Source organism: Lontra canadensis, unplaced genomic scaffold (assembly GCF_010015895.1).
Source record: "Lontra canadensis isolate GAN:19392208 unplaced genomic scaffold, GSC_riverotter_1.0 scaffold7, whole genome shotgun sequence".
In the NCBI taxonomy this organism is placed as follows: Eukaryota; Metazoa; Chordata; class Mammalia; order Carnivora; family Mustelidae; genus Lontra; species Lontra canadensis.
Window position 1 is genome coordinate 23,363,579 of NW_022631001.1, and position 27,137 is coordinate 23,390,715.

Sequence of the window (27,137 nt, forward strand, 5' to 3'; positions counted from 1 at the left end):
GACTGGCCGGTTTTCAGAGAACTAGCTTCTAGATTTTAAAACCATCTCCCAAAAAAGTGGCAGAAAACCTCACTTGAGCCCTCAGTCCCTCCTTAAAATCGCCGCTTTTGCCCCTGAAGTGCTGGCCATTGGAGGTGTCTCGCTGGCTTCCTCCCACCCTGCCCCAGCCAGCATCCTCGGCTCCAATCCGTGGACATTCCTTACTCCTTTTTATCCTTTTCCTCCATAAACACTAGGCACCATCGGCTCAGAGCACCTGTCTCATCAGCTGTAAGATGTATCCCGGGTCATTTGTTACTGTAATAGACAGTTTGTGAATGATTTACATTTCTAAGTAACTTTCAGTGGATTCAGGGATTTCCATTAATAACAGTACTTTGCCTTATTTGCATCCCAGTACACACTTGTGAGGGGGAGAACTGAGTTGGAGACTCAGCTGGAAGCAGGAATCATAAACGCCAAGGCTGATTCTGTGAAGTCAAGCCACATGGGGTTGTGCAAATATCCCCTTTTATCTGTAAGAGCAGGAAAAGTGTGAGAGCCTTTCCTCTGCTTTTGTCTGAAAATCTTGCCCTGAAATAGTTTCCTGTTTGGCCCTGGACTAAATTCTAGGTAAAGTGGGAACTAAGCCAGCTTGACTGGACTCCTCCACTTGGAGCACTGAGAGTTCCATGTTCCGTGAAAGCCCTCATTCCCGGGCAAACCGGAGGTACAGGTCAGAGGTGACTGAAAAGCTCCCTGGAGCTCCCTGAGTGAATGTCTTAGCCTGGGAGGCCCAACAGCATCTTTGGCCATCTTCCACCTTGCACAAAAGAAGACTCAAGGGAAGGAAGGAGGGAAGTTTGGAGAAGGTGAACCCAGAGATGGAGGGCATATCGAGGGACCATACACAGTGACCCCAGAGTTCTCGGGAGAGAGAGGGCTGGGCCGTCTCCTGGGAGTGAGGGGGCAGAGTTAGAGATGAGGGTTTGGGGGGAGTGGATGGGCTGCTCTGGGGAAGAGAGTCCTGGGAGCCAGCAGGAGAGGAAGCGTGGATGGAGGGCAGTGTGAAGGCCTCTCTGAGGTGAGACTGCCTGGCCCATTTCTCCACACGAGCTCACCTTCCTGGAGACAGAAACAGAGAAAAGGCCAGTAATACGGTAATACTGTAAGGCGGTAATACTGCCCCCGAATCTCTGCATCTTCTACCAACATCATTGAAACCTGTCCAGCATGTGGGGGGGGCCGCAGCCCTACTCTTTGCTGCCTCTACAGTGTGGCCCTCAGGAGACGGAGAGCCTCTCTCGTGGCCGAGGAGAAGAGAGCAGCGGGAAGTACCGGCTGGCCCTCCAGTTTCCTCTGGAGGTGACCCCATCCCTTCTGCTCACATTTCATTGACTAAAGCAAATCCTAGGCCTGCCTGAGTTGAACAGAGTAATGAGGTACAATCTTCCCATGGGGAGGGGCGGCAGGTATCGGCAAAACAGCCACACCATCTGCCACCACGGTCGTTTCGTGGTGACAGCTACCAGGCCGGGGAGCCCCTGTGGCCGGTGAGCCTGTGGCCAAAACCCCTGACCATCCGGTTCCAAAGCCAGATGACCTGAGTCACTGAAAATACTTCAGATGCCATCAGGTGTCATCATGACGGTTACTGTCGAGCTAATCATGTCTTCTCTCTAACTTCTCTCTCCCACTCCCTCCCTTTCTGTGTTTCTCTATTTGCGGTCTGTCTGTCTGTCTCTCCGAGCAGGTGGAGAAACCTAGTGTTCAGAGTTCCAAACCAAAAAAGACCTCAGCGAGCCATAAGCCCCCGAGGAAGGCCAAAGACAAGCAGGTGGCGTCGGGCCGGGCCTCCAAGAAAAAGAGCGCAGAGGGCCCCACTGCAGCCCAACCCGAAGACAAGGAGCAAAGTAAAGAGATGAACAATAAACTGGCTGAGGCTAAAGAGTAAATTTCACTGCACTTTCCTTTTATTCTTCTTTTCCTTTTTTTTTTTTTTTTTTTTTAACCAACCAACAAAAAAGGCCACAAAATTGCTTAGAGGTTTCTCATCTGCCTTGGTCCTGAGTGTTCCAGGAGCTCTTCGGTTTGGTTTCTTTCGATGGAGGAATGCTGTCTCCAAGCCCAAGCGGCATGCCTCCTCTCCAAATCGAGACCTTGCCGGGCTAAGCGCGGCGCAGGGGTCCATGCCGCGGGGCCCCCGGAACACCAGGAACCCCGGGAAGCGTAGCTCCCTGGTTGTGCCTCCCACAGCAGGTGAGACTGCTCGCTGGCTGCGGAGGGAGGGAGGCAGGCCTTGGCACGCAGAGGCCATTCCCAGCGGCTGGAAGTCTCCCGGTACGCTCAGGAATGCCCGTAGGGTGCCCTCCTCCTCTTCTCCTCCAAGGTCTGTGTCAGTGATCTGCTCTGAACTGTAGGTAAATGTGTCCTTTTCCAAAATTCAGAGGGTTATCATGTGCTAGAGAAGCTCGCTTTGGGGCTTCAGCGGTGGACGGCATTTGTGGAAATATTTAAAAAGCAAAAAACCTCGGCCTTAATATCCATAAGATGAATTGTGTCCGTTAAGTCATTTTTTTCATAGACTTTTCTGTTAGAAACGTGTGACTACGTTTAGTTTCCTATCAGTGGGCTTGAAATTGTATGCCAAGTAATAGCTAGGCCACTGATGACTAAAAGCAGGCCAGAGTAAGAATGTTCGGTGTTTTAGGTACATTGTAGACATCATGGAGAGATCCACCGGCGTGAGGAGATTGTTCTCCTCTGTGTGCCCTCAGCCCATCCAGTGCCAGTGGTCTGGCAGAGCAGCTGGCCACAGATGACTGAGGAGGAAAGTTCAGGGGGTAGGGGTGGTGGACTTAGAATGTGGCTTCCTCACTTCTGAGAAACGCAAGGTGGGAAGTCGACATTGTGGCAAGTGTGGCGGTGTTCACTCTCCCTTCCCGCACTGCTTGCTCTGTTCCTCAGAGAGGGCAGAGTACGCTGAGTTTCAGGTTAGTGGAAATGTCTGTGACTTAGCTGAAGATTAGGAGAGTTCCTTACTAAGTGATTAGCAAGCGTTTCTGACCTCACTGATGAGTAAAAGCAGCTCTCACTGTATTGTGTTTCACGTGTCTGTGTGGCCAACGCCCCCGGGGGGCGGCAAGTGGCACCTTAGTTGTGCTAGAGTTGTGTTGTAGGCATTAGAGAGTTGTACAAAGACCCCCAGTGCTCACTAGGGAACCCAAGATACCTACCAGAAAAATTACATTTGCAAACCTTGTGGCGTGTACATTGCTCAGTTCGCTTTGTTGCCCTGTCCTTGAAACCCTTTCTGTTGCCAGCACCGTGACGCGGCTGGGCTGTGGTCTGTGCCACGCCCCTGCTGTGGAAGGACAGCTGCGGTGAGCCGGGTCCCAGGCTCCTCACCGCGGCACTCCCTTTCGGTCCCTGTGGTGTGTAGGAAGCAGGGCCTCCCCCAGTCCTCTCCTGTTCTGACCATGCAAGCCGCAAAGTCTCTGTTGACACCATTTTGTCGGTCACCCTGGGGCTGACTGAGAAGTCTTCTGCAAATTCACTGAGTGTGTGCTTTGTGGGCCACATCTTTTAAGAGAACGGGACTCCTAGAAATGAGGCTCTCGGCCAGGCCCACTGTCATCTTCCTTTCTATCTCAGAGCGTGTAGCTGAGAAGAAGCTTGGAAGAAGGTAGAAAATGTGAGTTTCAGTGTTCAAGCATCCCACTTTGGGATGCCGTCTGGAAATGACCAGGATAGCTCCCAGTACCGATCGTAGCTATTCGATGGCTAATCTTAGTGTTAACCAGAGAGCTCTATCAACGCGAGCTTAACTTTACCCAGAGAATTTGCCGATGGGCGTTCGTTGTCTCGAGGTCCGGCATCGGTCAGGCGTGTTGGTGTTAACCGCAGTTTGGATTTCCCTGTAGAACAGTCGTGTACGTGTTCTGCAGATCAAGTAAATCAAAGTGCACGATCCACAGGGGAACATTCGTTCCACATTCATGTCCTGAATGCCTGTGGGCCAGACACCGTGTGAGACGTGCGGGGCACTATACAGACACCTGTGTCCATAACAGCACAACCAGAAGGATCCATACGACTTGATCTCTGTGTCTGATTCAAGTTTGTTCACCCAAACTGTGGTTTCCCACCCACCTCGCAGCTTCAGGGACTGAATTTCCAACCCTGCCCTGCCTGCAGCTTGAGACGTGATCCCGTATAATGTCTTTTCAACCCTTCAGCCGCCCCATCTTTTTAACTCCTGCAACTGGGAAAATTCTTATTTGTAGTTCACTTTGACTCTTGAATGTGTCATTTCATGGCAAGAAACTTCCTTTGATTTCAACTGTTTACAAATAAAACTCAGCCAGTCTCATTCTGTCTGCATCTCAAACGTACTGATTGAAACTGATCATGGTTTCACAAACAGTGTTTCCGTTTTGCCTTTCTGAAGATGACCAAGCTTCCAATGCCTGGCTGTCCATTTTTTTATATCTTCCTACCGATCCCTGAGCTCCCCTGGCAAGAGAGCAAGGCCTGAAGCTTTCCTAGTGTCTGCTTTGCTTGCCTGCAAAAATAACCCCTAAGGCTGTGCGTTGGCTCCCCCAGTTTTTTGTTACTTGCTGGTGCTTCCAACGGGTCCGTTCTATCTTTGCCTCTCCAAGGCAGACAGGAAGTGTCTAATTACGATTTTGTGGCCTGGGTTTTGTTGCATACCACAGATTGTCTATGTAATGTGTAGCGCACACCTCTCTTGGTGCTATTTCATTCCTGCTGTTAGTAAGAAAATGACAACAAATATTCATGTATAGCCAATTGATTGTGACGTGCTTGTGGTCTGTGCTTGTTCAGAAACAAACAAACAAACAAACAGTTTTTTTTTCCAAGTATAAATAAATGCTAAAGACGAACACCACTTTCTTGATCTTATTTCCTCAGTAAGGCCCAGCTCAGTAGGTGAAGGAACCAACCTTTGCCATTTGAACCACCCCTCACGAGATGAGCTGTGCCCTGCAGTTTTTCTAGGGTTCTCCCTAATGCAGCTTGACTCTTTTAGATTGCCTCTCAGATTCTAATTGCAAGCAGTCAGAGCTAAGTGTTGGGAAAGGCGAAGATGGACCGAGAGACCCACTGGCCTACAAGGTAGTGTAACGTTTTGATCCCATGTTGCTGGGGACAAGTGACTGCCTGCGCCCAGCACCGTGGCCACACTGGGAGGCTGGGCCCTGAGTCTCCACCCCCTTCCCGTCACCCTGCAGGACTGGCAGTTCTGGTTTTTCTCCTCCCAAGGGATGGCAGACATGCCTTAACTAACTCATTGAATCCGGTCATGGGGAAGGCCCCACCCTCTGGGGCTGGCTCACTGTGTGGGTTAGCAGGAAAGCCTTGTGTGTGCCTAACACCGGAAACAGCCGTAAGAGAGGTCCGAGTAAGGTAACAACAGACCAGGTAGCTGCTTGCTCATATGAAGGACAGGTCTCTTCCTACGGGGGTGGAGAGTCAGAAGGCTGCACTGGGAGGGAACCTTGGACAGTGGGTGGGTTATGGGTGTGCAGGGCACGTGGGGCAGGCCTTCAAGCAGGAGAGCAAACCTGGGAGGGAACATCAGAGCTAGGGCCAGGTTTAACCGCTTGGATAACATTCTGCTAACGTGGGAGACAAAAGATGATAGACTTTTGGAATGGGATCCTTCTTCCTTTTACTAACATGTGTTGATTGAATACCTATTATGTGCCAGGCACCGTGCTGGGCACTAGGGAACCAGGAGGACTGAGACCCCACCTCTGGTCACGGTGGGGCATGAAGGAGGAGCCTGTTCTAGCTGGTTTCCATGGATCAGGGAGAACTTCAATGGATGAGCAGGTGATGACCAGGTGAACAGAGTCTGGGGTGGCCCAGGCGTGCCAGACAGAAGGAGCTGCAAGAGCAAAGGTGTGGAGGGGTCCGACACCAGGTGAGCTCAGGTCCTGGGGGAGCAGTTCACTCAGGGAGGGTCAAGGCAAGGGCCGAAAAGTGGCAGAGACCATCATGGAAAGTCATACCATGTGAGTGGGCGGTTACTAACTGGGATCTCCATTCCATACACCCAGATTTCACTTCCCCCACCCCTGACCTTTGCATGCTCCCTGCCATCATGCTTCTTGCCCTTACCTACATATCAGGCAACAACCACAGGTCCTCTCTTGCTTTAGGCTAGGAGCTCTAGGCTGGGACTTTTATTCTACTGCTGGTCCCCAATTTCTGGATTTGGGGGAGAAGCCATGGTGGGAATCAATCAAGGATCGTATATATGAAAACCCACTCTATATTTGTTTTCCAGATGAATAGGAAACATTCCACCCACCTGCCTGTTTTTGTATAAGGCAGAGAACACAAAATTCTGCAAATACATAAAGGTCTATTATTCAGCTCTTGTGTGACCAGTTAAAAATTGTTTTGATCAAAACCACGGAGGGAGAGAAGTAGAAAGACAGGAAAAAAACAAAGAGGTAAAAACAGAGACAGAGCGGGGAAAGACTCACAGAAAAACTCATATATGAGAACACTGATGATAAGCTGAGAGAAGGTGAGATGTACTCAGAGCGGGGGCAAGGCCCCAGCAAGGGAGGAGGCAGGAAGTGGGGAGAGAGCCTTGCCCACACACACATCTGTGTGACCAGCCCTCGGGCCTCACCCCGAGCTTCAGCCTCTCCACGCTCCCCGATGCTGCCCCAAGCCCAGGAGGCAGATCTATAACTCATTACCAGTGTTGCCTCCCCAAACAGCTAACAAAATTAAAACCAGTCCTCAAGTTTTAAAATAGGTCATTATTGTTAAATTAGTTCTAAGCATATTATCATTCTTCCTTACAGTTTGCGTGTTCTTATGAATTCATTCCCTGGTTTGGTTTGTTTTTGTTTTTGTTTTCTGCTAGGGTTTAAAAATTTATAACCTGTTTCTCCTAGATTTGGGGAGTGTTAGGTCCCACTTCACAAAGGCTATAAACCCCCCTTACTGTGTAATTGTGGTTTCAAGTTCCTTTTACTGTGAAAATGTCTTAAAGCAGCTTACATTTTCAAGACCACGGGTATAGAAGTTTATGTCAGCATGTAGCCTGTGGGCCATCTACAGTTAAGGTGGGGGCCCTACCCCAGCCTCACCTGAGCCCACTGAGACAGGAGAGGCAACTGTCTCAAAGGACTGGAACAAAACCTTTCTTAGCCTCCCCTCTTACAGAGTCAGGCACATTCCCAAACCTCCTCCATCACACCACCCTCTGCTGCCCAGATGCTCAGAACACTAGACCGTCCCAGAACATCTGTAATAACAGAGCCAGCACCATCACATCCGTTATCATGAGAACCGGTTAGCACTGGCGGCCTACAAGGCATTTACAATGTTCCTGGATGGCACTGCTGCCAGCTGTGCAACCCTGTGTCATTCCCCAAGCGCTGTCAGCCTTGCTGTCCTCCTCTGAAGATGGAGACACTGACCCCCACCTCAGAGGAGAAGACCGAGGGTGAAATGACAAGATGGCTATGGGTAACCCACAATGGACACTAAATACAGGTCATTGCAGGCCTCCCCCCCTTCCCTTCACACTGCTTGAAATGTCCATGTTCACAATATTTCTGATAGTTCGCTTTAGGTCACCTCAGACAACCTGAGTCTGACTGAGGCAAACACTCCTGAGAAGAAAGCTTTTAAAGAATTCTAGCTATTGAGTCACCTTGAGTCCACGGACCTAAGCAATAACACTTTAACAGTTTACATTTATTGACTGCCCACAAAGTGTTTCTTCTGTGCCATTCCATTGAGCCCTCCCACACGGAGCGGGTGGGCACCCCAGGGAACAGACAGAGAGGGGAAGCTCTGACGGGAGGGAGCCTGCGTGGAGCCTGGGTCTTCTGCTCGGCAGCCCGCACTGCTTCCCTCCCTCATGTGAGGGAGGCCGGGGCTGGCCTGAGGTGAATCAGGCTTCAGACAAGCTGGACTCTTAACTAAAACTACACCCACAACTCACAGGGCCACAGTCTGGTCAGCCCACAGCAAGCCCACCAGTAGGTTTACCCAGGATCTTCTTTAAATCATGGGATCCAAATACAAATGGGGGGAACTAAGAATTTGATCAGGTCTCCACACACAACTGGCTCGAACATCCTGACTGAACTGACCAGCGGTCTCAGCCAAATATACAGGCTTTCTCCTTTGGGTACTAGATTGACTGACTGGGTAACTAAAATGCGTGGTTATTGAACCCAGAAAGATCCAACAGATTTTTCATTCATAAGGAATCTATTTGGGACTGGAGATACCAAGAAAAAGCTGGCATCCATTTCCTGAGGCACTGGATCAGAAACCACCATTTTGCACTTTTTACTTCAGACGGTAGAACTGAGCTCAACTCTCTGTCCCTTGTCCTCATATAAATGGTCCCCAATCACTCGTTAACCTGACATTATCTATAACTGTCCCAACCCAAACATCTTATCCGGGGCCAAGGGAGCCTCAGATGCCACGGTAAATAAATTCCTGCCAATGCTACTGGTTTAAGCTGCCAGAGGGATCTTTAGAACATGCAAATCTGACCATGTCACCCCCTGCCTTCAACCATCCGTGGGCTCCTTGTGGCCCACAGAAGCTTCTTGTCCCCCCAGCGCACCATGCTGCTTCTCACCTCCATGCCTTTCCCCACGCCGCCCCACCTGCTCCGAATGCCCTCCTCCTGCTTCTCCACCTGGCTAACTCATCCTTCGAGACTCTGCTCAGGCGACCACTCCGGGAAGCCCTTCCCGCACCTCCCAGGCTGGGTAAGATGTTCCCTGTGTGTGTCTTCATCACAGAGCTCACCACATAGACTGTGCCACCTGCTCGTGTGCGTGTCCCCCGCTAGACTGTGCTCCCCCAGGGGCCAGGACCGGCTCCTCTGTTCACCTTTGTAGCCCTAGTGGCTGGTCCAATGTCTACCTGGGAGAATGTCTGCTAAATCATCTGTTGAATGAATAATGAGTGAGCGAATGAGTGACAATATTCGCCATCTGCCTCCATGTTCACCACGGCGCCACGGCAAGGCTTTATTCTGCCTACTAACTAGTAACTATCTCTGCGCATGGGAAAGGGGTGGTTTCAAGAGAGGGCACGGCACAGATCACAGAGCAGCCAACGGCTGGTTCTACAATGGCCAGCCTGCCCTGTTCTTTACGTAGCCACTTTTTTCGAAGCGGGACTGACTTCAAAAAATCATAGACTCTTGGTTATAGGGTAATCTTATGAGGTTGGCTAATCCCACCCCCTGCCCAGTGCTGATCACCTAACTTCACGATGGCAGAGAGACATCCCCCTGGGGACATGTCTTAGGAAGAAGGCCGGGAAATTAGAGCCAACAGGCCTGGTTTTAAATCCAAGCTCTACTCTTCACTAGCTGTGTGACTTTGGCTAAGTCCCTTAATCTTTCTGAGCCCTAAAGAGATAACAGTAATACAAGTATCTATCACTCTTCCAATCTGTTTGGTTCCCAAATCCAGAAAGTAGGAGTTAGGTCAGCAAGAGACATAGGGACATAGTATTATTTGAATCTTTTGATTCTAGGGTTTAGGACAGCAGCTGCTAAGGGCTCTAATGGCCGGAGATACCACTTCTGATCCGCAGGGCTCTCCGTTACGAGGGCCCAATGAGGGTCCGTGGGAAAACCCACCATCAACCACAAAGTGAAACGCCCTTGTCAACAGTTCATTCTGTGGATGGTTTTGCTGACCTCCCTGCTGACCCACCCCAGGTCCCCACAGAGTGGTGGCTGGAACCACATGTGGTTAAATCCACTCCCTCTGCCACACAGCCTGAGACGGAGCCCACCCAGCACTGGGTCTTGCTGCCCTCCCTCCCCCAGCCCTTCTCCTGCCCCTCCTCTCTCTCCATGCACACCCTGTAATCACCAGGTTCAGATTCCATTTCTGCAATTACACCTTTGTTTTAACCGAGCCCCTCTGGACACATGAAACTAATGTTGATTAATTGCTCAAGATCCCACGCTTCGCTTTAGGTGGGGTAGGAAGAAAGGACCAAAATTGATTTGCAAGTTCCCAGGAGCACAGAGCTAGACCAGAACTGAGCCTCTACTGTCTGGTTGCCTTAGTTCAGCACTTCACATTTTTTTTCTTAAAAGGGTCATTAGCCGGATTATCAGCTCTTTGGCAGCCCATTGAGACAGTCCACGCTGCCTTTGCCTTTGCCTTCTTGGCTTTAAAACAACCAAAGACACGTTTTGGAAATTCTTATTATACAACGGGGGGGGAGAGGGTCTATTTAGTTTTTCTTAGCAAGTTATATCTAGAAAAGCTATTTTAACAGCAAAAGGGAAAACAGCAACAACACGGGGCAGAAAACCCAGTGTGCCCCTCTCTCTGTGCTTCACAAGAACACGTCTGCCACAGGGATCCTGGAGTGGTGGCTGGAGCCAGGAATCTGCCCTGGTCTGTGGTTGCACGCTGGTAAAATGCAGAACTGGCCTGGCCCTGGGGAAGGGAGAGAGCATTTATCCGGCCTTGGCACCCTCATCCTCACTAAACCCTCACATAAGGCTAGAGAGTTTAGAGGTTTTTACAGAAAAAGAAATCAAGACTTAGTGATTAAATGGCAAAGTCACACAACTTGTAAGAAGTGGGCCAGGATTTTAATCCAAATTTGGGTCACTAAAACCCACTCTTTGTCCTGCACGTGGGACCACCTCTAGGATTTCCATTGTAAAGAAGTTGTGCCTCCTCCTAAAACAGTGGCCTCTTCGTCCTGTCCTGTCCCTGCTCCAAATCCTTCGAGGACTCTATGTACTCTTCTCATCTGTGGGAAATGAGTCAGGTGAAGGTTTTTTGCTGTTTGATCTGCACAGTCACTACCCCTACCCACCTTCTGCCCCACGACCCCCAGCTCCCACCAGAATGAAGCCTTGTGGTGGCTGCATTTTTCCTAGCTGTGGTCCCAGCTGTTCCCCCTGTGCTGATGTGCCACATCTGGGTGCACTCTGGATGAGGGAGGCTGTAGCCTGTCAGACCAAGGGGCAGCTGTACAGGGCTTACAGGCATGGGTGTAGTGGGCGCTCTCAGACCAGGATGCTGCTGATGTCTGGGACTGTCTTCTTTTCAGGGTCTGCTGAATACCAGGTGGGAAGCCTGGGGGAGTCGTCGTGTAGTGGATGCAGGAAGGGCCGAAGTAAAGGGGGCCTGGTTGCTGGGGGCCTGGTCCCCAGAGGGGCAAGTTTTTCAGGAGATGCGGTTGGGATCTTAGAGCTGGGGACCTGCAGTAGTCAGTGGCACCAGCCTCCTGTACCAAGCAGAACAAGTCAGGGTCATCTCAAGGTAGACCCTGTCCAGACCTCTGCGGAGGAATTTGGAATCTCTCTAGTTGAGGTCCCATCCCCCAGGGATATTGTAGCAGAGAGTGAAGAGCTTGACTGAAGTTTGCTCTCCCTGGTTAAAGTCTTGATATCGCCACAAACTCGATCTGTGAACTTTAGGCCACTCGCTTCCCCTTTCTGAGCCTCATTTCCACCTGCAGCTGGAAAATGTGGGGTGTGGGTGAGACCCCGGCACCCCTCCCACCTGCCTGGCCCACACAGCTGCTGTGAAACAGTGTGCCACATCAGGAAAGGTTACATTTGGAAGGACACAAAGGGGCAAACAAAGTTGAAAAGAGGACAGGATCTATGCGTCAGGTAACGGCGGCTGCTGGAGTTTGATCTTGTGTGAGTTATGTTTACAACGTCTCTCTCCTACTGCGTGCCCACCCCATGCCAGAGCTCCCTGCTTCTCCGCTCTGTTCAGTGACTCGGCACATAGTAGGCACTTGCTAAATTTTCATGGAAGGAAGGAGGGGAGGAGAGAGGGAGGGAGGGATAGGTGAGGCAGACCGCGGTCTGGCCCCCATCTGGAGAGCTCTGTGGGAACACAGGAGAAGGAGGACTGACAGCTGCAGGTGGAAGCGTTTCACGGATGAAGGGGGTCTGGAACTAAATCTCTACTTGCTGAGGAGGAGAGGGGATTACAGACGGCTGGGGAGTGGTGCTGGGCAGCAGCGCCGACGTGGCTGAGAGGAAGCCCAGAGCTCAAGGGACAAAGCTGCCAACTCCAGAGGCTCTGTGTGCTGCCTGCAGACCTCACTGTCAGCTGTGGGGGTCACACTGGCCAAGGGGTGGGGAGCCAACCTAGATGCGTTGTGAGGAGAGCAGTCAGGACAGTGAGGACTCTGGAAACCAAACATCTGAGCTGTGGTCAGGTGTCTGCTGCCCAGGGAATCCAGGAAGGGAGACACAACAGCTCCTCCTTTCAGATATCCGCAAGGCTGGCCAGGAGCAGGCAGTACAGAGCAGGAATGGGAGGGACTGGAGCCCACAGAAACCGGGTTCGATGACTCGGGTCTGTCCTTCAAGCCCTGGTCACCTTTGATTTGGCTCAGGAGGGGTTGTGCTTTCATAGAGCAGGGAGGGAGGACTTCCCTAGCAAAGGGACCTTTGCGCCTCTCTGGTTAAGAGACACAGGCTGGTGAAGGCTTCGGGCCGGGGCTCCTGGGGTGCTGGCTTTACAGCGTGAACGGTGTGTTTACAGGTCTGTCCCCGGCTCTGCACAGGGGCTCCTTACAGGCCCCGGGGTCATTTACTCCTGTGCCCCCAGCATAGTGCCAAACCCAGAGTGGGGGGCCTCAGCTGACTTTGTCCAATGAATGGATAAAAGAGGGGAAAAAATAGGCTAGAGAGAAAAAGCTACACACCAGCACCTGCAGGCACTACCACGTCAGCCCCCAGACCCTGGTGATGGGAAGACAAGCAAAAGAGTCCATGGGCCCACAGGAGAGGCAGGTCACTACCAAAAACCGTGGTCATTGCTAAAACAGAGGCTGCCATGGAGTCTGCAGGGAAGAGAGTCAGGGGCGGTGGCTCTCATCTTCAGAATGCCTTGTCTTCTGCAGATTCTTTGTAAGAATAGGGAGCCTTTCAGAGATGGTTTCTCGGCACTCGCCCTCTAGTAGCAGCATTTCCTATACCGCCATGGAAGCCTGGCTTATGTCTGGGAAAAGCTCCTGCGTGAGGCCCATGGGAACAGACAGGAAGAGAGTAAAGCCAGTCCACCATCTCCCCAACCTTCTGCCAGAGCCCCTGAGGAGCAGTCGGCCTGGGTCCTGACTCAGCCCCTCCTGCATATATCTTTGCTTCAAGTGAGTTTGCTCCATCCCCTCCCACCCAACCACTAAGACATTGGTTGAGAGGCCTGAGTTTTCGTCCTGGACCTGCTATCCATTGGCTCTGTGATTATTGGAGAATCACTTGCCCACTCTGGGTCAGTCTCCTATCTGCAGAGTAACACAACTGGACTAGATCTCTCAGTCCCTCTTTGGAACTAACATCTGCAAACCATCACCCGTATTCCAGGGATCATGCCATGAGTGTTCACAGACACTAGTCCTCCCTAAAAGGTGATCACTGCAATCCCCACCGTATAGATGATGGGTACTGAGGTACAGAGACTGGCATGCCCATTATGACATCTCACGGGCTAGAAAGGTGTTGGGTCGGCATTCAAGCCCAGCTCTTCTGGCCCCTAGCCCAGCCCGTGCACTTTCTCCCCCAACAGGCTGCTCTTTACATTCTTTTTTTTTTTTTTAAGATATTATTTATTTATTTATTTGACAGAGATCACAAGTAGGCATAGAGGCAGGCAGAGAGAGAGGAGGAAGCAGGCTCCCCGCTGAGAAGAGAGCCCGATGCGGGGCTTGATCCCAGAACCCTGAGATCATGACCCGAGCCGAAGGCAGAGGCCTTAACCCACTGAGCCACCCAGGCACCCCTGCTCTTTACATTCTAAGAAATGATCTTTGTTAAAGTACCTGGCCCCGAGCCTGGCACATGGTTCCTGCTCAGGCAATAGGTGTTTCTTCCCCAGGGCTTTTCCAAGCTGTGGAGGAAGGGGACTCATGGACGAGGCCGTAGGTCCGTGATTTCTGAACAGGGCGCTCCTAGAGGACCACCGCCCCAGCTCTGGGCTGCTTTGATGGTGCATCAGGAGATAGTCTAAGGGGAAAAAGAAAGAAAACAACCACAGGGGTGGATGATGGAATTAGAATTGTGTGCAAGGGTAGGAACCAGCTGGAGGGAAGGAGGCCCTTTCTCCAGATAGTCTTGGGCAGGGCTCAATAATCCTGCTTCCAGACTCTGATAAAGCTTGCATCCAAGGCCAGTGTGTGTGTACCCAGGAGCCATTGCCTGTCTCCATGGTAACAGGAGGAAGGGCAGAAAATTAAGTTCCTAAGACTTAGGATGTCTCATGTGAACTTGGAACATTAAATTTTGCAAATAGGACAAAGCCTGGCACAGAAAGGTCTCATTTCATTTATTCATTCATTCAACAAGTACTTACTTGGGTCCTTCCCTTTGTTTTAGGTTACAGACAATACAGTGATAGGCAAAGGCAGCCTGGTCCTGCCCTCTGAATGCTTCAGTCCTGTAGGGGAAACATTAATCCAGAAGAATCCAAGTAATGAGCTGTGTTAAGGGGTAGGGGAGGGTCAGGGACTAGGAGAGCATGCAGCAGGCGACTGGGTCCCCTCAGTGGGGTCAGGGAAGGCTTCCCTGGGAAAGTGCTCCACTGGGCTGAGAGATGAAAGATGAGTACACATTAACCAAGGCAAGAGGGAGTAAGAGAATGTTCCAGGAGGAGACAACAACATGCACAAAGCCTGAAATGGAAAGAAGCAGGGCATACTGAGGAAGAGAGCAAAGTCCTGAGAGACTGGAGGGGACATAGAGCCGGGAAGGCGGTGGGAGCAGGCTGGTCAGCTAGGTGGGACCATGCAACAGGCTTTACTCTTTATTCTGAGTGCAAGAAGCCTTGAAGAGTTGTAAGCAGGGAAGGAAGAGGGTGCTTTTTGGAAAGGTCATTCTGATTTCTGTTTGAAGAATGGATTGGATAGAAGAGGCTACCAGTTAGGGGGCTGTGACAGTGGTCCACGGAGATGACGGCACAGCTTGGGGTGCGGCAGGGAGGAAGGGAAAGACGTGGGAATATTCCAGAGAGAAGTGTTAGGAGCTGGAACGGGTGGTTCCTGATGGATTGTGTGAAGATTTTAAGGAAGAGGGAGACAGAAGGGAGGACCCTGGGGTTCTGCCTGGGGCCATGGGGTAGATGATGAAGCAGGTCTCAGCAACAATGATCTGTAACTCTTTCCATTTGGTCTTCTTTGTTGCCGGCACTGTGCTGGGCCTTGGGGTTGCAGGCCGGGGAGAAGTTGAGCTCATGGTCAAACCGGGCTGGAGCGGGGTGGTTAAATTAATGGAGGCACATGTGAGTATGGGAGAGACTGTAAAGTGGTACAGTGAGAGAAAGCTCATTTGGGAAGATGCCACCAGGACCTTGTGAGGAGATGGGGTCTGAGCAAGCAGAACCGCCAAGGATAGGCAGAGCAAAGTGGGTGAAAGGGGGCCATCCAGGCAGCAGGAGCAAAGCAATAAAGTACTGGGGGTGGATAAAGCAGCAGGGGCCGGCCAGAGGGCAGCAGCCTAGGGTGAGTGTGCAGCGCTGGCCACCCCCTCCCTGCCTTCATCAGGGGCTGCCATGAGGTCTGAGGTGGGCTGCAGTAAGGTGTATGTGAGCATCTGGGAAGCTGTTACTGCACCTAATGGGAATGGAGGTCACCGTGTGATATAATCTATAAATGTCAATAATCGTGATTTCACATCCCTGTCCAACAGGATCATCCGATCCTCTGTTGTAACGGTTCCTGCATTTGTATTGTTCTTCCCATTTCACAGCGGGGGAAACCGAGGTCTATAGTAGTTGAGTAATGGCCCAAGATCTGGCCGGCAATACACAGCACAGAAGCCAAGATAAACCCAAAGGGTTATTCCAGTTTACAAGCGGGTACGCAGGCAGGAAGGAGACGATCTGCAGCTGGCTGGGGGCCGCAGATGTGGTTGTGCGGGTTAGGCCATGCCCAAGGACAGCTGGCCCATGGGCTGAGCGGGGCTGAATGCAGCCCATCTCCACTCAGCAACCGGCTTCGTCTCACTCACACAGAAGGCACTGTGCGTGTGGCTTCTGCCAGCCTTACTGGGCATGATGGGGCGTTTTTACAGATGGGGAGACTGGCAGAGCACCGTGGAACCAAGTGGTGGCCAGTCAGGGTCAATGTGAGTTTTATGTTGCCTTTGAGGGTGGGTCTGTTCATAGGAAAACCAGCTGAGGCTGCTTTGGGTTGTTTTTTTGTGTGTGTTTTTGGTTTGTTTTTAAGATTTTATTTTAAGTAATTTCTACACCCAGTGTGAGGCTCGAACTCACAACCCTGAGATCAAGAGTCACACACTCCACCAACTGAACCAGCCAGGTGCCCCAAAGCTGCTTTGGTTTTAAAAAATGAATGTTTAATTTATAAAAGTAACACTTTAAAATCTAATAAAATTCAACAATCTCCTTTAAGGAGGATTTTAAAACCTAAATAATTCAGTTCCACTAAATAATTTAAATTATTAGTAATTTACAATAAACTAAGCTTAAAAATATAATTATTAGGTTATCATAAAAGTTCCATTGTTGTTTTCAAAATTTATAAAATTGTCCAATACCTTTCAACTGAGAGGCTGGAGGGGACATAGAGCCGGGATCACAAATTTGAGTTAATTATTCCATTATGCATTTTTTAAAAAGATTTTATTTATTTATTTGACAGAGAGAGAGATCACAAGTAGGCAGAGAGGCAGGAAGAGACAGGGAGTAAGCAGGCTCCTTGCTGAGCAGAGAGCCCGATGAGGGGCTCGATCCCAAGACCCTGAGATCATGACCTGAGCCGAAGGCAGAGGCTTAACCCACTGAGCCACCGAGGTGCCCCCCATTATGCATTTTATATTGGAATCACAAAGCCCATCTGTTAGACATTCTGATATGCCAAATTGTTTTAAACATCACAAGTGTTTTCAAAATAAATCTACACAGACTTTTCCTTAACTTAATACCAAAAAAGGATAATATTATAGATTTGATTTTATCATTTCTAATCTTCATTCTAAACCTTCCCATGAGTAAGGAAGGATACTTACTAAGGAAACAGGTTCCTAGCAAAAGCAATCTAGAGTTATTCATCCAAGCAAATTCGGGCTTAGCCGCCAGGTGGCCGAGAGGCCCATTGAACAGACACGTGGGGTATGGCACAGGAGCCACAGCCTCCAACATGCAGGGAAGTGCATTTTGCCCACGCTGTGGGGCTGTCCCCGGTTTCATCTCCATGGCAGCCAGGGACGCTGAGTCCGTGTCCTGCCAGTGAGATAGTTCTTGCAGTGCAAACCCCCAAGATCAAGTTAAGCTCTGCCCCCTTTTGTGTCTCCTACCTCAGCTCTGTCACCCCTTCAGGATGATCCCACCCAGGGTGTTCACTCCCTGATAGGATTCATCTAATCAATTTCCTGCTTGCTTCTATTCTGAATTGGGCGGCTTTTAGTTCCTCTCTGACCAGCCAGCAAGTATTAGACGTCTTTTAACACCATCCTTGGATTCTGTGTGCTTCTCGTGGCCTTGCCTGGCTCTCTCTGCCAACACTAAGGTCCCATTGATGGCAGCCCGCTCTGTCCATCTGGCTCTGGGTCATGCTGAGTCAGGGAGCAACGCTGGCCCCTGTGGGTCCACTGCGATGCTCAGAGCCATCTGGAGGGATGACGGAGAGCCTGCCTATGCCACTGCCACTGTGTACTCTGACAAGAGAGGCAGGTCCCCAGGTAGCTCAAGATGCTAAACACAGTAAGAAGCTTCTGGATCATTGGGGTGACATGTCAGAGCAAAAATGGTCCAAATATGTGTAACTTTACTTCTAATTCAATAGGAAAATAATTGTAATATTGCATGGTAATATCCCGGGACAAGGGGCTAATGATCTCTAATCGTACCTTTCTCAGTAAATATCCTTCTATCCAATGACATAGATGACAAGCTTGGGGCCCAGAGAGAGGAAACCATAAGCAGCTATGAAAGTGTGAGCAAGCAGGGGTCTTATTGGGCCAGCTTTAATCAGCACGTAAGAAAGACATTGTCCTAAAAGCTAATAGGAACTGTTAAATGCTGAAATGGTTTTAAGCGTAAGACTTGATTGCTCACAAAGTATAAGAGAGTAATAATAGTTACCCTGTACTGAGCAACGCAGGGGGACAGAGCACAGGCCCTGGGAGTGGAAAGACCCAGACTCTAGAGTCCATGCAGGTCCCTCACTTTCCACCCCACTTCCTCTCTCGGGACCTCAGTTTCTTCATCTGAAAAGTGAGGGTGGTAACATCCATGTGGCTTCATGGGGTGGCTGGGGTGCTGAAATGGGCTCTGAGCAGAAGCGATCTGGAAAGTGGACTGTGCTGGAGGTGTACGAGGGTCGGTGACACCGGCTGAGTGGCCGTTCCTGAGTGGCGAATTTCAGCCTGGCCTGCAGGAACGAGTGTGTATTCTCAGCTAGACTGGTGGGCTCTGAGTGTGGCAAGGTTTGCCCTTGGTGTCAGTGATGTCACCTATTCTCTGTGGACAGGCCAAGGGATGAGGCGGGAGTCTGTAGTGAATCCTGGTGGGAGGCTTGGACTCTGCTGCAGGGAAATCAGCCCCAGAGCCTTGGCGTGAGGGCGAGGGCCCAGGGACGGTGGAGGGAGCCAGAAGCAGGGACAGAGCAAGGGGAGCAGAGCCTCCTCACTGCCTCAATGGGGAGCCCCAGCCAGTCACCTGCCCAAGGTGGGGGCAATGGCAATGGTGTGGGCAACAATGAGGCACATTGTAGATAGAGAATATAAATGCACTGATAAAACCGATCGAAAGCCAGTCTGCTTTTTATCACCTTGTGCAGGCGATTCTAAGCAATGTTCATGATAAAATACTTTCCCCCTGGCAGGGACAGTGCTCAGAGGGACATTCCCCTGCCCTCTTTATTGTTCCTCTCCACAGTTAGCCCTTAGCAAGGGATCTGGGGAGGGGACAGAGCCTTGGAAGGCCCTGAGAAGACAGTGCGCTGGCCTGTGGGGCCGTCTGAGCGGACAGGCTTGCAGGAGGGCCCAGCTGCCACGGAGGCAGGAGGAGCAGCCTGGGTGGAGAGTGGGGTGGACAGGCTGCTGCGATGCCCAGCCCACAGGAGGACTCTGAGTCCAGCTCTGGTACCGCCCTTGTCACCTGGGGACCACCCTCCGTGCCACGCGCAAGTTATAATCAATTGGCAAGCACATTGAATGACTGATTCCTGAGCCTACCCCTCACTCCTCCCCATGTTCTGTTCTAAGAACATGCAAACCAGATTTTCCTCTCGGCTCTCCAGCAAGAGCTGCCCTCCCCAGGCTCCACTAGGCCAAGACTTATCAGGCAATCTGTGCTCTGCCTACTCCTTGGCCTGAGCTTGGGCCCTCACAGTGACTACCTCTCTCTCCCCTGCAGGAGCCAGGTTGAACTCGCCAGTGATTCACTTAAGAATCGAGGTCCTATAGCCACAGAGCCAGACAAGGATCAAAGTCCTGCGGGCCCAGAGCCTCTGAAGGGTCAAGCTCCTGTGGTCTTGGCACCTCTGAAGGATGTGGGTCCCATGGTCCCCACACAAGTTAAGGATCAAGATCACGTGGCCCCCAAGCCTTTAAAGAACGAAGGTTCTGTGATCTCAGCGCCAGTGAAGGACCAACGTTCCTTGGTCCCCGTGCCTCCAAAGAATCAAAGTCCTATGGTTCCGGGAACAGTTAAGGAGCAAAGTCCCATGGTACTGGCACCTGTCAAGGAGCAAAGCTCCGTGGTCCCTGAGCCTGTGGCTCAAGGTCCCACGGTCCCAGTACCTGTCAAGGATCAAGGTCCTACCGTTTCAGAGCAGCTGAAGGGTCAAAGCGCTACAGTCAGAGCACCTGTAAAGAATGAAGGTCCCATGCCCTCTGAGCCTGTGAGGAACCAAGCTCTAGTGTTGCCGGAGCCAGTCAAGGATCAAGGCGGAGCAGTCCCAGAGCTTCCGAAGGATCTCGAGCCTATGCTTGCAGGACAGACAAAGAATCAAGGTCCTGTGGTCCCAGCACCAGTCAAGGATCAAGGCCCCGCGGTCCCAGAGCCTCCAGAGAATCAAGGTCCTGGGGTCCCTGAGCCTGTGAAGAGTCCAGTTCCTATAATTCCGGTGCCTCTGAAAGACCAAGACCTTCTGGTGCCACCACCAGCCAAAGACCAAGGTCCTGTGGTCCCCGAGCCTCTGAAGACTCAAGGTCCCAGGGGCCCCCAGCTGCCCACTGTCTCACCTCCACCCCCAGTCATGATCCCAACCGTCCCCCACGCGGAATATATTGAGAGTTCCCCTTGACACTCACCCCTTGACATGCCAAGGAAGGAGCTGGCCATGGAAGTGCTCCCTCCCAGGGGCGGCGAAGACACATATTTAATCTGCATGAAACACGTACCGTATAGTCTTGCTGGAATCAAATAAAACTTCTCCCTCTGGCTCAACAGTGTTTCTCTTGGGCTCTCCTTGAGAGTGTGTGTGTGTGTGTGTGTGTGTGTGTGTGTGTATACATGTGCACATATGCACATGTGCTCACATACACCATGAACATTTAAAATTGGGCATGCAGGACTCTGAGAAATCCCAGCTCCTGTGAGTAGAGAGCATAAGATGGGAAGGGGTGAGAGAAGCTAGGAGATTGGGGAGGGGACCCCATCATGAGGATGTGGAGCAGGACAAACCCATGTTTCTCCTTCACTCTCACTCCCACAGCACTTCCCTTCTGACACCACATGTGGAACAATCATCTGACACCAGCTGGGGTCCTGCCATTTGACTCATTTCTGACATCATTTACCTGGTTCCAGACCCCCAGGTTTTGAGGGCTAGGTCCCACAACACTGTCCCCACGCCCACATTTCAGATGCCAACAGCAAGTCCCAGGTTATTACTTATACTTCTGACTGTGGGCTATAAGTTGGGATTTCCACACCCCCTTACCTGGGTTCCATAATTTGCTAGAATGTCCCATAGAACTCAGGGTAACACTTAATTAGGTGTACTGGTTTACCATTAAAGGATAAAGGATACGGATGAACATCCAGACAGAAGAGATGTATGGAGTAAGGCATGGGGAAGGTGCATGAAGCCCTCACCAGGCACGCCATTCCAGCAACCCAGAAGTTCTTCAAACCCCATATTTTGGGGAGTGGGGGTTTTGGAAGGCTTCATCATGTAGACATGACCCATTATTAACCCAATATCCAGCCCCTGTCCACTTTCCAGAGGATAGGGGTAGGGCTGAAAGTTCCAAGCTTCTAACCATGGCTTGGTCTTTCTAGTGCCCAGCACCCAACCTGAAGCTATCCAGGAGACCACCAAGAGTTGCCTTGTTACAGCAAAAGAAAGTCTTATCACCTAGGAGGTTCCTATCACCTAGGAAGAGTTTTAGGAACTCTGTGCCAGGAACCAGGGACAGAGACCAATATTTTCTATCATTTCACAGGTTGGGTCCCATGAAAGCCGAGAAACAGATTCCAAACCACAGTAGGCTGAGTTCTGGATTGGTCGGAGTTGAAGCCTAAAAAGGAAAGAGGAACAGGGACCCAGCTGGCCCAGGGTAATTCTGGGTAACAGTTGTTAGCCAAGGGTTCAGTCCTAAAGCTCATCCAGAGGTCATGTTTCCTTCTTTTATTTTTTTTCTTTTTAAGATTTATTTATTTATTTATTTATTTATTTGACAGACAGAGATCACAAGTAGGCAGAGAGGCAGGCAGAGCGAGAGGAGGAAGCAGGATCCCCACTGAGCAGAGAGCCCGATGCGGGGCTTGATCTCAGGACCCTGAGATCATGACCTGAGTTGAAGGCAGAGACTTTAACCCACTGAGCCACCCAGGCGCCCCCAGAGGTCATGTTTCTTTCTTTCTTTCTTCTTCTTTTTTTTTTAAGATTTTATTTATTTGACAGCGAGAGAGAGAGAGAGAGAGAGAGAGAGAGAGCGTGAGCATGAGCAGGGGGAACAGCAGGCAGAGGAAGAAAGAGAAGAGCCTCCCTGCTGAGCAGGGAGCCCGATGTGGGTCTCAATTTCAGGACCCTGGGATCATAACCTGAGCCAAACACAGACACTTAACTGGCTGAGCCACCCAGGCACACCCAGAGGCCATGCTTCTTGAGAAAACCAGGCCTCTGATCGGAGAGTCCCAGGACACTCATGAGGGTAGAACCTAACGTCTGCTAATCCCCATTCAATGTCCAGGACAGCCCAGCCAAGGCTTCCAGAACAATCCTGAGGTCCCTCATTCATTTACACACACAACAGACTTTTCCTTAGCATCCACTTTGTCTTGCTCGGTGTTGGGCATTGAAGTCACAAGAGTAAAGAAGTCTCAGTCTCATGAGAATAAAAGGTAGTGTGGGATAAGGCCCAAGGATACAACTAAAGGTGTGGCTTTGAAATGGCAGTGAAGAGTGAATTCTTGGTGGGGGGAGCCAGGAAGGCTTCTGGGAGAAAGAGGCCATGGAGTACAGACAGCCTGGGGTCTCATGTGGTGTGGGTACAAGGTAAGCCCTTTCTGGAAGTCCTTGAATGAAAGGAACCCGATTTGCATGAGAGCTTGACCAAGGGGTATGGCAGGGGTCTGTGGCAAAAAAAACGGGACCAGGCAGAATCTGAGGTCCTGAGGGAGGGAGGCAGACTGGGGAAGAACACCCGGGCACTGTCAGGGCCAAAGCTCCACCTTGGTCAGAGATGGGTCCTGTGAAGACACCACTGTAGGGGCCACGACAGCCCAAAGATAGTGGGGGAAACTCCACATGTTGCCCCCACCAAAAGCCACTAAAGCCAGCTCCCAAGGAGCACTCCTACCCCTTTAGGGCCTTTAAGACCCATTATGGACACTAACCCCCTTTAAAGGTCTCCTTTTAAAGGGTTCCTTTTAAAGGAGCTCAGCTGGGTTGTTAAGAGAGAAACTATCACAGAAAGTACTGATGACTTCCAAATAGTTTTTTGAGCAATTGGCCCCAAGACATCCTCCTCGGCCCACTCCCAATAGCACCAGGGTTTTCTGCTCCCAGAAACCTCTCTCCTCTCTCTCTCTCTCTCTCCCTCTCTCTCACACACATACACACGCACACACACACAGGTTCTTCCTGGCCCCACACAGAGCTTTCTGCCATACTAGTTCTCAGAGTCGGGGCCCTGCAGAAGAGAAAGGCCACACTGAGGTGAAAGGAGTGTTGTGCGTGGAAACCTTCCTCCTTTCAGTTCTCCCTCTGACCCACACACCCGGTCCTGTAACTCACACACCCCCACGGGCCAAGCCAGTGACGGGGCCATCTCAGAGACATGGAACCTCCAGGGGCAGGCTTCCGGGAGGTCAAGAGGGATGGGGCAGATTGGGGGGTTCTCTGGGAGTCAGCTCCACATACAGGAGGTTAAAGCTGTCCCAGTGACAGGGTCCCAACAGAAGAGAAGTGGGCCCAGTTCAAAGCTCTGGAGACTTTTAAAAGGTAGGACAAGAAATGCACAAAGAAAGCTGAGAAGGCTGGCCCCAAGCTGTAAGAAGAAACCAGGGACCTTCAGTGCCAGGCCTGTAATGCCCAGAGTCAAGGGCTGAGAGAGGGCAGATGAGGACCCGGCTGTGGCTGCTGGTTAAGCAGCTTCAGCTGGGGAGCAGGCTGACCTGGGCTCCAGCCCCACGCCAATCACCTCAGTTTCCGTACTTGTAAAGCCCTCCCAACAACGACTAGAGATCGTGCAGGCTGGGCTGGTGGGAAGCCTCCAGCCCAGGGCTTAGCTGCTGGCCTAGGCCCCACAGACCAGCTCTCCACTGCATGGAAAGAGGGCCCAGTGAGGGAGGTGAGAGCCAAGGCCTCCCGTCCAGGGCTGGGGCCGGAAAAGGCAGGATAATGAACTCTCAGAAGCAGACTTCATTCCCGGCTTGGTCCTTCCCAGCTGCAGCCATGTCCCGGCTCCTTCCCAGCACCTGGCACCTCCATCCGTCCTTCTCCCTCCCAGGTCATGCCCAGATGCCAGTGAACGGACCCTCTGCCTAACACCCCACAGGCACCGACACAGCACAGAACCAAAGGGTTTGGGTGCCCGCTGAGGAGGCCAGGAGGTGTGGGATAGGTTGGGGAGCTCTGTGCAAGGGGAGGCTCCCGTTCCAGGCCAGAGCCAAGCCCAGGTCGGCCTGCGTCTGAGCCCACATCCGAGACTCAGGTCCAAAGATGCCCAAACTCGGTCCAAGCGCCCCCAAACCTGGCTGGAACTTTCCAACCAGGGATCCTGCCCCAGAGTGATCAGTGAGCCCCAGCCCCAGGGCAAGACGTGCTGGGCGGGGGTGAGAGAAGGAAACCTGGGGTGCGTGGGCGCGGACCCTGCCTGGGGTGGGCAGGGTAGGGGAGGGCGCCACCTCAAGGCGGGTCTTGGAGACTCTCTAGGAGCCTGGCGGAGGCCTAGCTGGAGCACCAGGTGGCTGATCCCCGGACAGGCCTCGATTTTACTCCCGTCGCCAAGCGATCGCTTCCCTTAACAACTGCTGTCTGCCTGCCCTCAAGGCAGTGGAGACACCTTACCACACAGTGGGGGACGAGGACACGGCGCGTGTGAATCCACGGTAGGCCACAGGGGCCGGGTGGCACTGGGGCGGTACCTTTGGTAGTCTTTGTCCCGGGCGGGATGGGCCATCTAGAGGAAAGGGATGGGGAATGAATCCTGAGTGACCCAGTTCTCAGAAACCTGGAAATGTTCGCGGGTTTGTTTTGTTTTGGGGTTTTGTTTTGGTTTTGTTTGTTTGTTTGTTTGTTTGTTTGTTTTTGCACCAATTTCCAGCCCTCCACTTCCAATCCAACACTACAACATGCCCAATCTACCTGCTAAATAAATAGGGAATCTGTCCTCTTTCTTTATGGCCATCCCCTTTATACCTCACAATTATCCCAATTTGTAATTCTGCATGGGAATTACATCACAGTACTCAGGGCATGAGAAATGTGCTTTTCTTTACTCTGATAAATCAAATGAAATCTAGTTGGAGTCCCCTCCTCTCACTGCCAGGTTTGGCAGAACCTCTACTCTTATTTACCAGGAGGTAAATTTACCATTTACCAGGAGGCTGCCCCCCTCCCTGGGGCGAGTCACAGACCCAGGAGGCTCAGGCCATCCTGAGAGGAAGACACACCGGTTACCGCTGCAGCTGCTCCCAGCCCCAGCCAGGCAGGCACTGGTGGCCCCAGGCCCTTACACCATGCTTGGCTGGGAGCTCCCAAAGCCTGCCTAGACTGAGTAGTGTTTATGCCATTTCTCCAGGGACCCCTGTAACCCATCTCTCAGAGGCCCCACGATCCAGCTCGCCAGCTCCCTGCCCTTTGTACACACACCCACCCCTTTCCCCAAGTCAGGCCACTCTACCTCCTCACCCATCAAAGAACCTACACTTTATTTATTTATTTATTTGGATTTTATTTATTTATTTGAGAGAGAGATAAAGAGAGAGCATGTCTGCTTGCACACAAAGGGAGGGGAGGGGCAGAGGCAGAGGGAGAAGCAGACTCCCTATTGAGCCTGGAGCTCGATGCAAGGCTCAATCCCAAGACCTTGAGACCCAATGACCTGAGCCAAAGCAGACACTTCACTGACTGAGCCATGCCCTCAAACACCCACTCTTGAATCCCCTCTCTTCCTCAAGCAGGCCACTTTAACATCCTCAACAGGCTTAGACCTAATTCTTGGGGGGCATCTCACGCTCCCACCAGCAATGGATGAGGGCTCCAATTCCTCCGCAGTTTTGTCAACACTTGTTATTGTCCTTTTTTTTTTTTTTTTTTTTTACTATAGCAGCGATTTTTTTGCTGATTCCAAATCTTCCACATTTTTTTTACACATCCAGTGTGTGTTGAGTGGATATCCAGGAATCCAGGCAACCGCAGGCTGGGGCAGGAGGGTACACTCTGTTTGGTACATGTTGAATGGGAGACACTGTGGGACAGTTGGGGAGGGGTGTCTAGGAGACTCCTGGATGTAGGGGTCTCAGCCTTGGATGGGGATCTGGAATGAAGGCAGAGATGGGGACCTCATTGAAATTTGGGTCTCCCCAGCCCTGGAAAGATATGTGAGGCCAGAAGAGAGGGTGTATTTACCCAGGCAGAGTGTGGAAAGTGAGAGGAGGAGGGTCTAAGACAGAGCCTCGGGAAACACCAGCATTTAAGGGACAGGAGAGGAAGGAGTCCCTGAGGGGAGCCCGTCACCAAGCAGCAGAGAGGTCAGAGGAAAATTAGAAAAGAATGTCACCTCCAGGAAAGCATCAGGGAAGGAGGGGCCGACAGGATCCGAGACCATGAGTGCTTCCCTCCCATATGGGTTAAGAAGTGTCCACTGAACCAAATGGGTAAGAAGTCAGTACATGTTGAAGTTTTGTGATGAAGTTCATTATACTGTTTTCTCAACTTGCACGTATGCTTAAAATTTTTCCTATTTCAAAAAAATTTTTTTAAATTCCCATTGAACTGGCAGTAAAGAGATCACTGGCGAGCTTGGCACAGAATCTCTGGAGTGGAAGAAACAGGAGCCTGATTCTAGGAAATGAAGGAGGAAAAGGGAGAGAAACAGAGTATATTTTTACCTTGATGCTGACTGACATCTCAGAGAGCAATCCCTGAGCCCACACACCTCAAGTATTCTGAGAAAAGTGATGACTGTGGATGACAGTCATTAATTACTTTATTGGTAATAAATAATTACCTGGCCTCCCACCCAGGGACCATTCTCAGGTAGGCCCAGCAACAAGCCAAGAGCTCTTTCTCGAAAGGAAGAAAATTGCTCACCAAGGAGAGCCTGGATTTGCTCCTAAATCCTAGATGGTTCTTCTATCAGGGATCAAACACCACCCTCATCGGCCGCAGATACCAGAATCCCTTTTGGGGTCATTGAAGCTCCTGGAAGAGCTGCCTTCCCTTCCGCCTGGACCACCCAGAAGCCTTCTCCTGCTCTGGAAGCAGACAGCTTACAGGCAACTCAGTAAACTCAGAGCGGCTCACCAAATCGTGGTAGAGATTGCCTCCCCCACATACAGAAGCCCAACAAGGGTACTTTCTTTCTTTCCCTTTGCAGGATATGATGGTTAATTTTATGTGTCCACTTGACTAGATCACAGGGTGCCAGGTGACTTGGTCGTGTATTATTCTGGGTGTGTGTCTGTGAAGGATGAGATTCACAGTTGAATCTGTGGACT

At 51.2% G+C, this 27,137-nt stretch overlaps 1 protein-coding gene across 1 annotated transcript in view; it reads left to right on the forward strand.

Annotated features, from left to right (window-relative positions):
* The window catches only part of MAP6 (microtubule associated protein 6), a 72,482-nt gene extending 52,071 nt beyond the window's left edge, over positions 1-20,411 (forward strand). Inside the window, exons 3-4 of the mRNA XM_032853036.1 lie at positions 1,733-1,929; positions 19,377-20,411. Coding sequence (XP_032708927.1) covers positions 1,733-1,929; positions 19,377-20,268 — 1,089 coding nt within the window. The 3' untranslated portion in view covers positions 20,269-20,411. The remainder of the gene's footprint in view (positions 1-1,732; positions 1,930-19,376) is intronic.
* Positions 20,412-27,137: the final 6,726 nt, after the last annotated feature.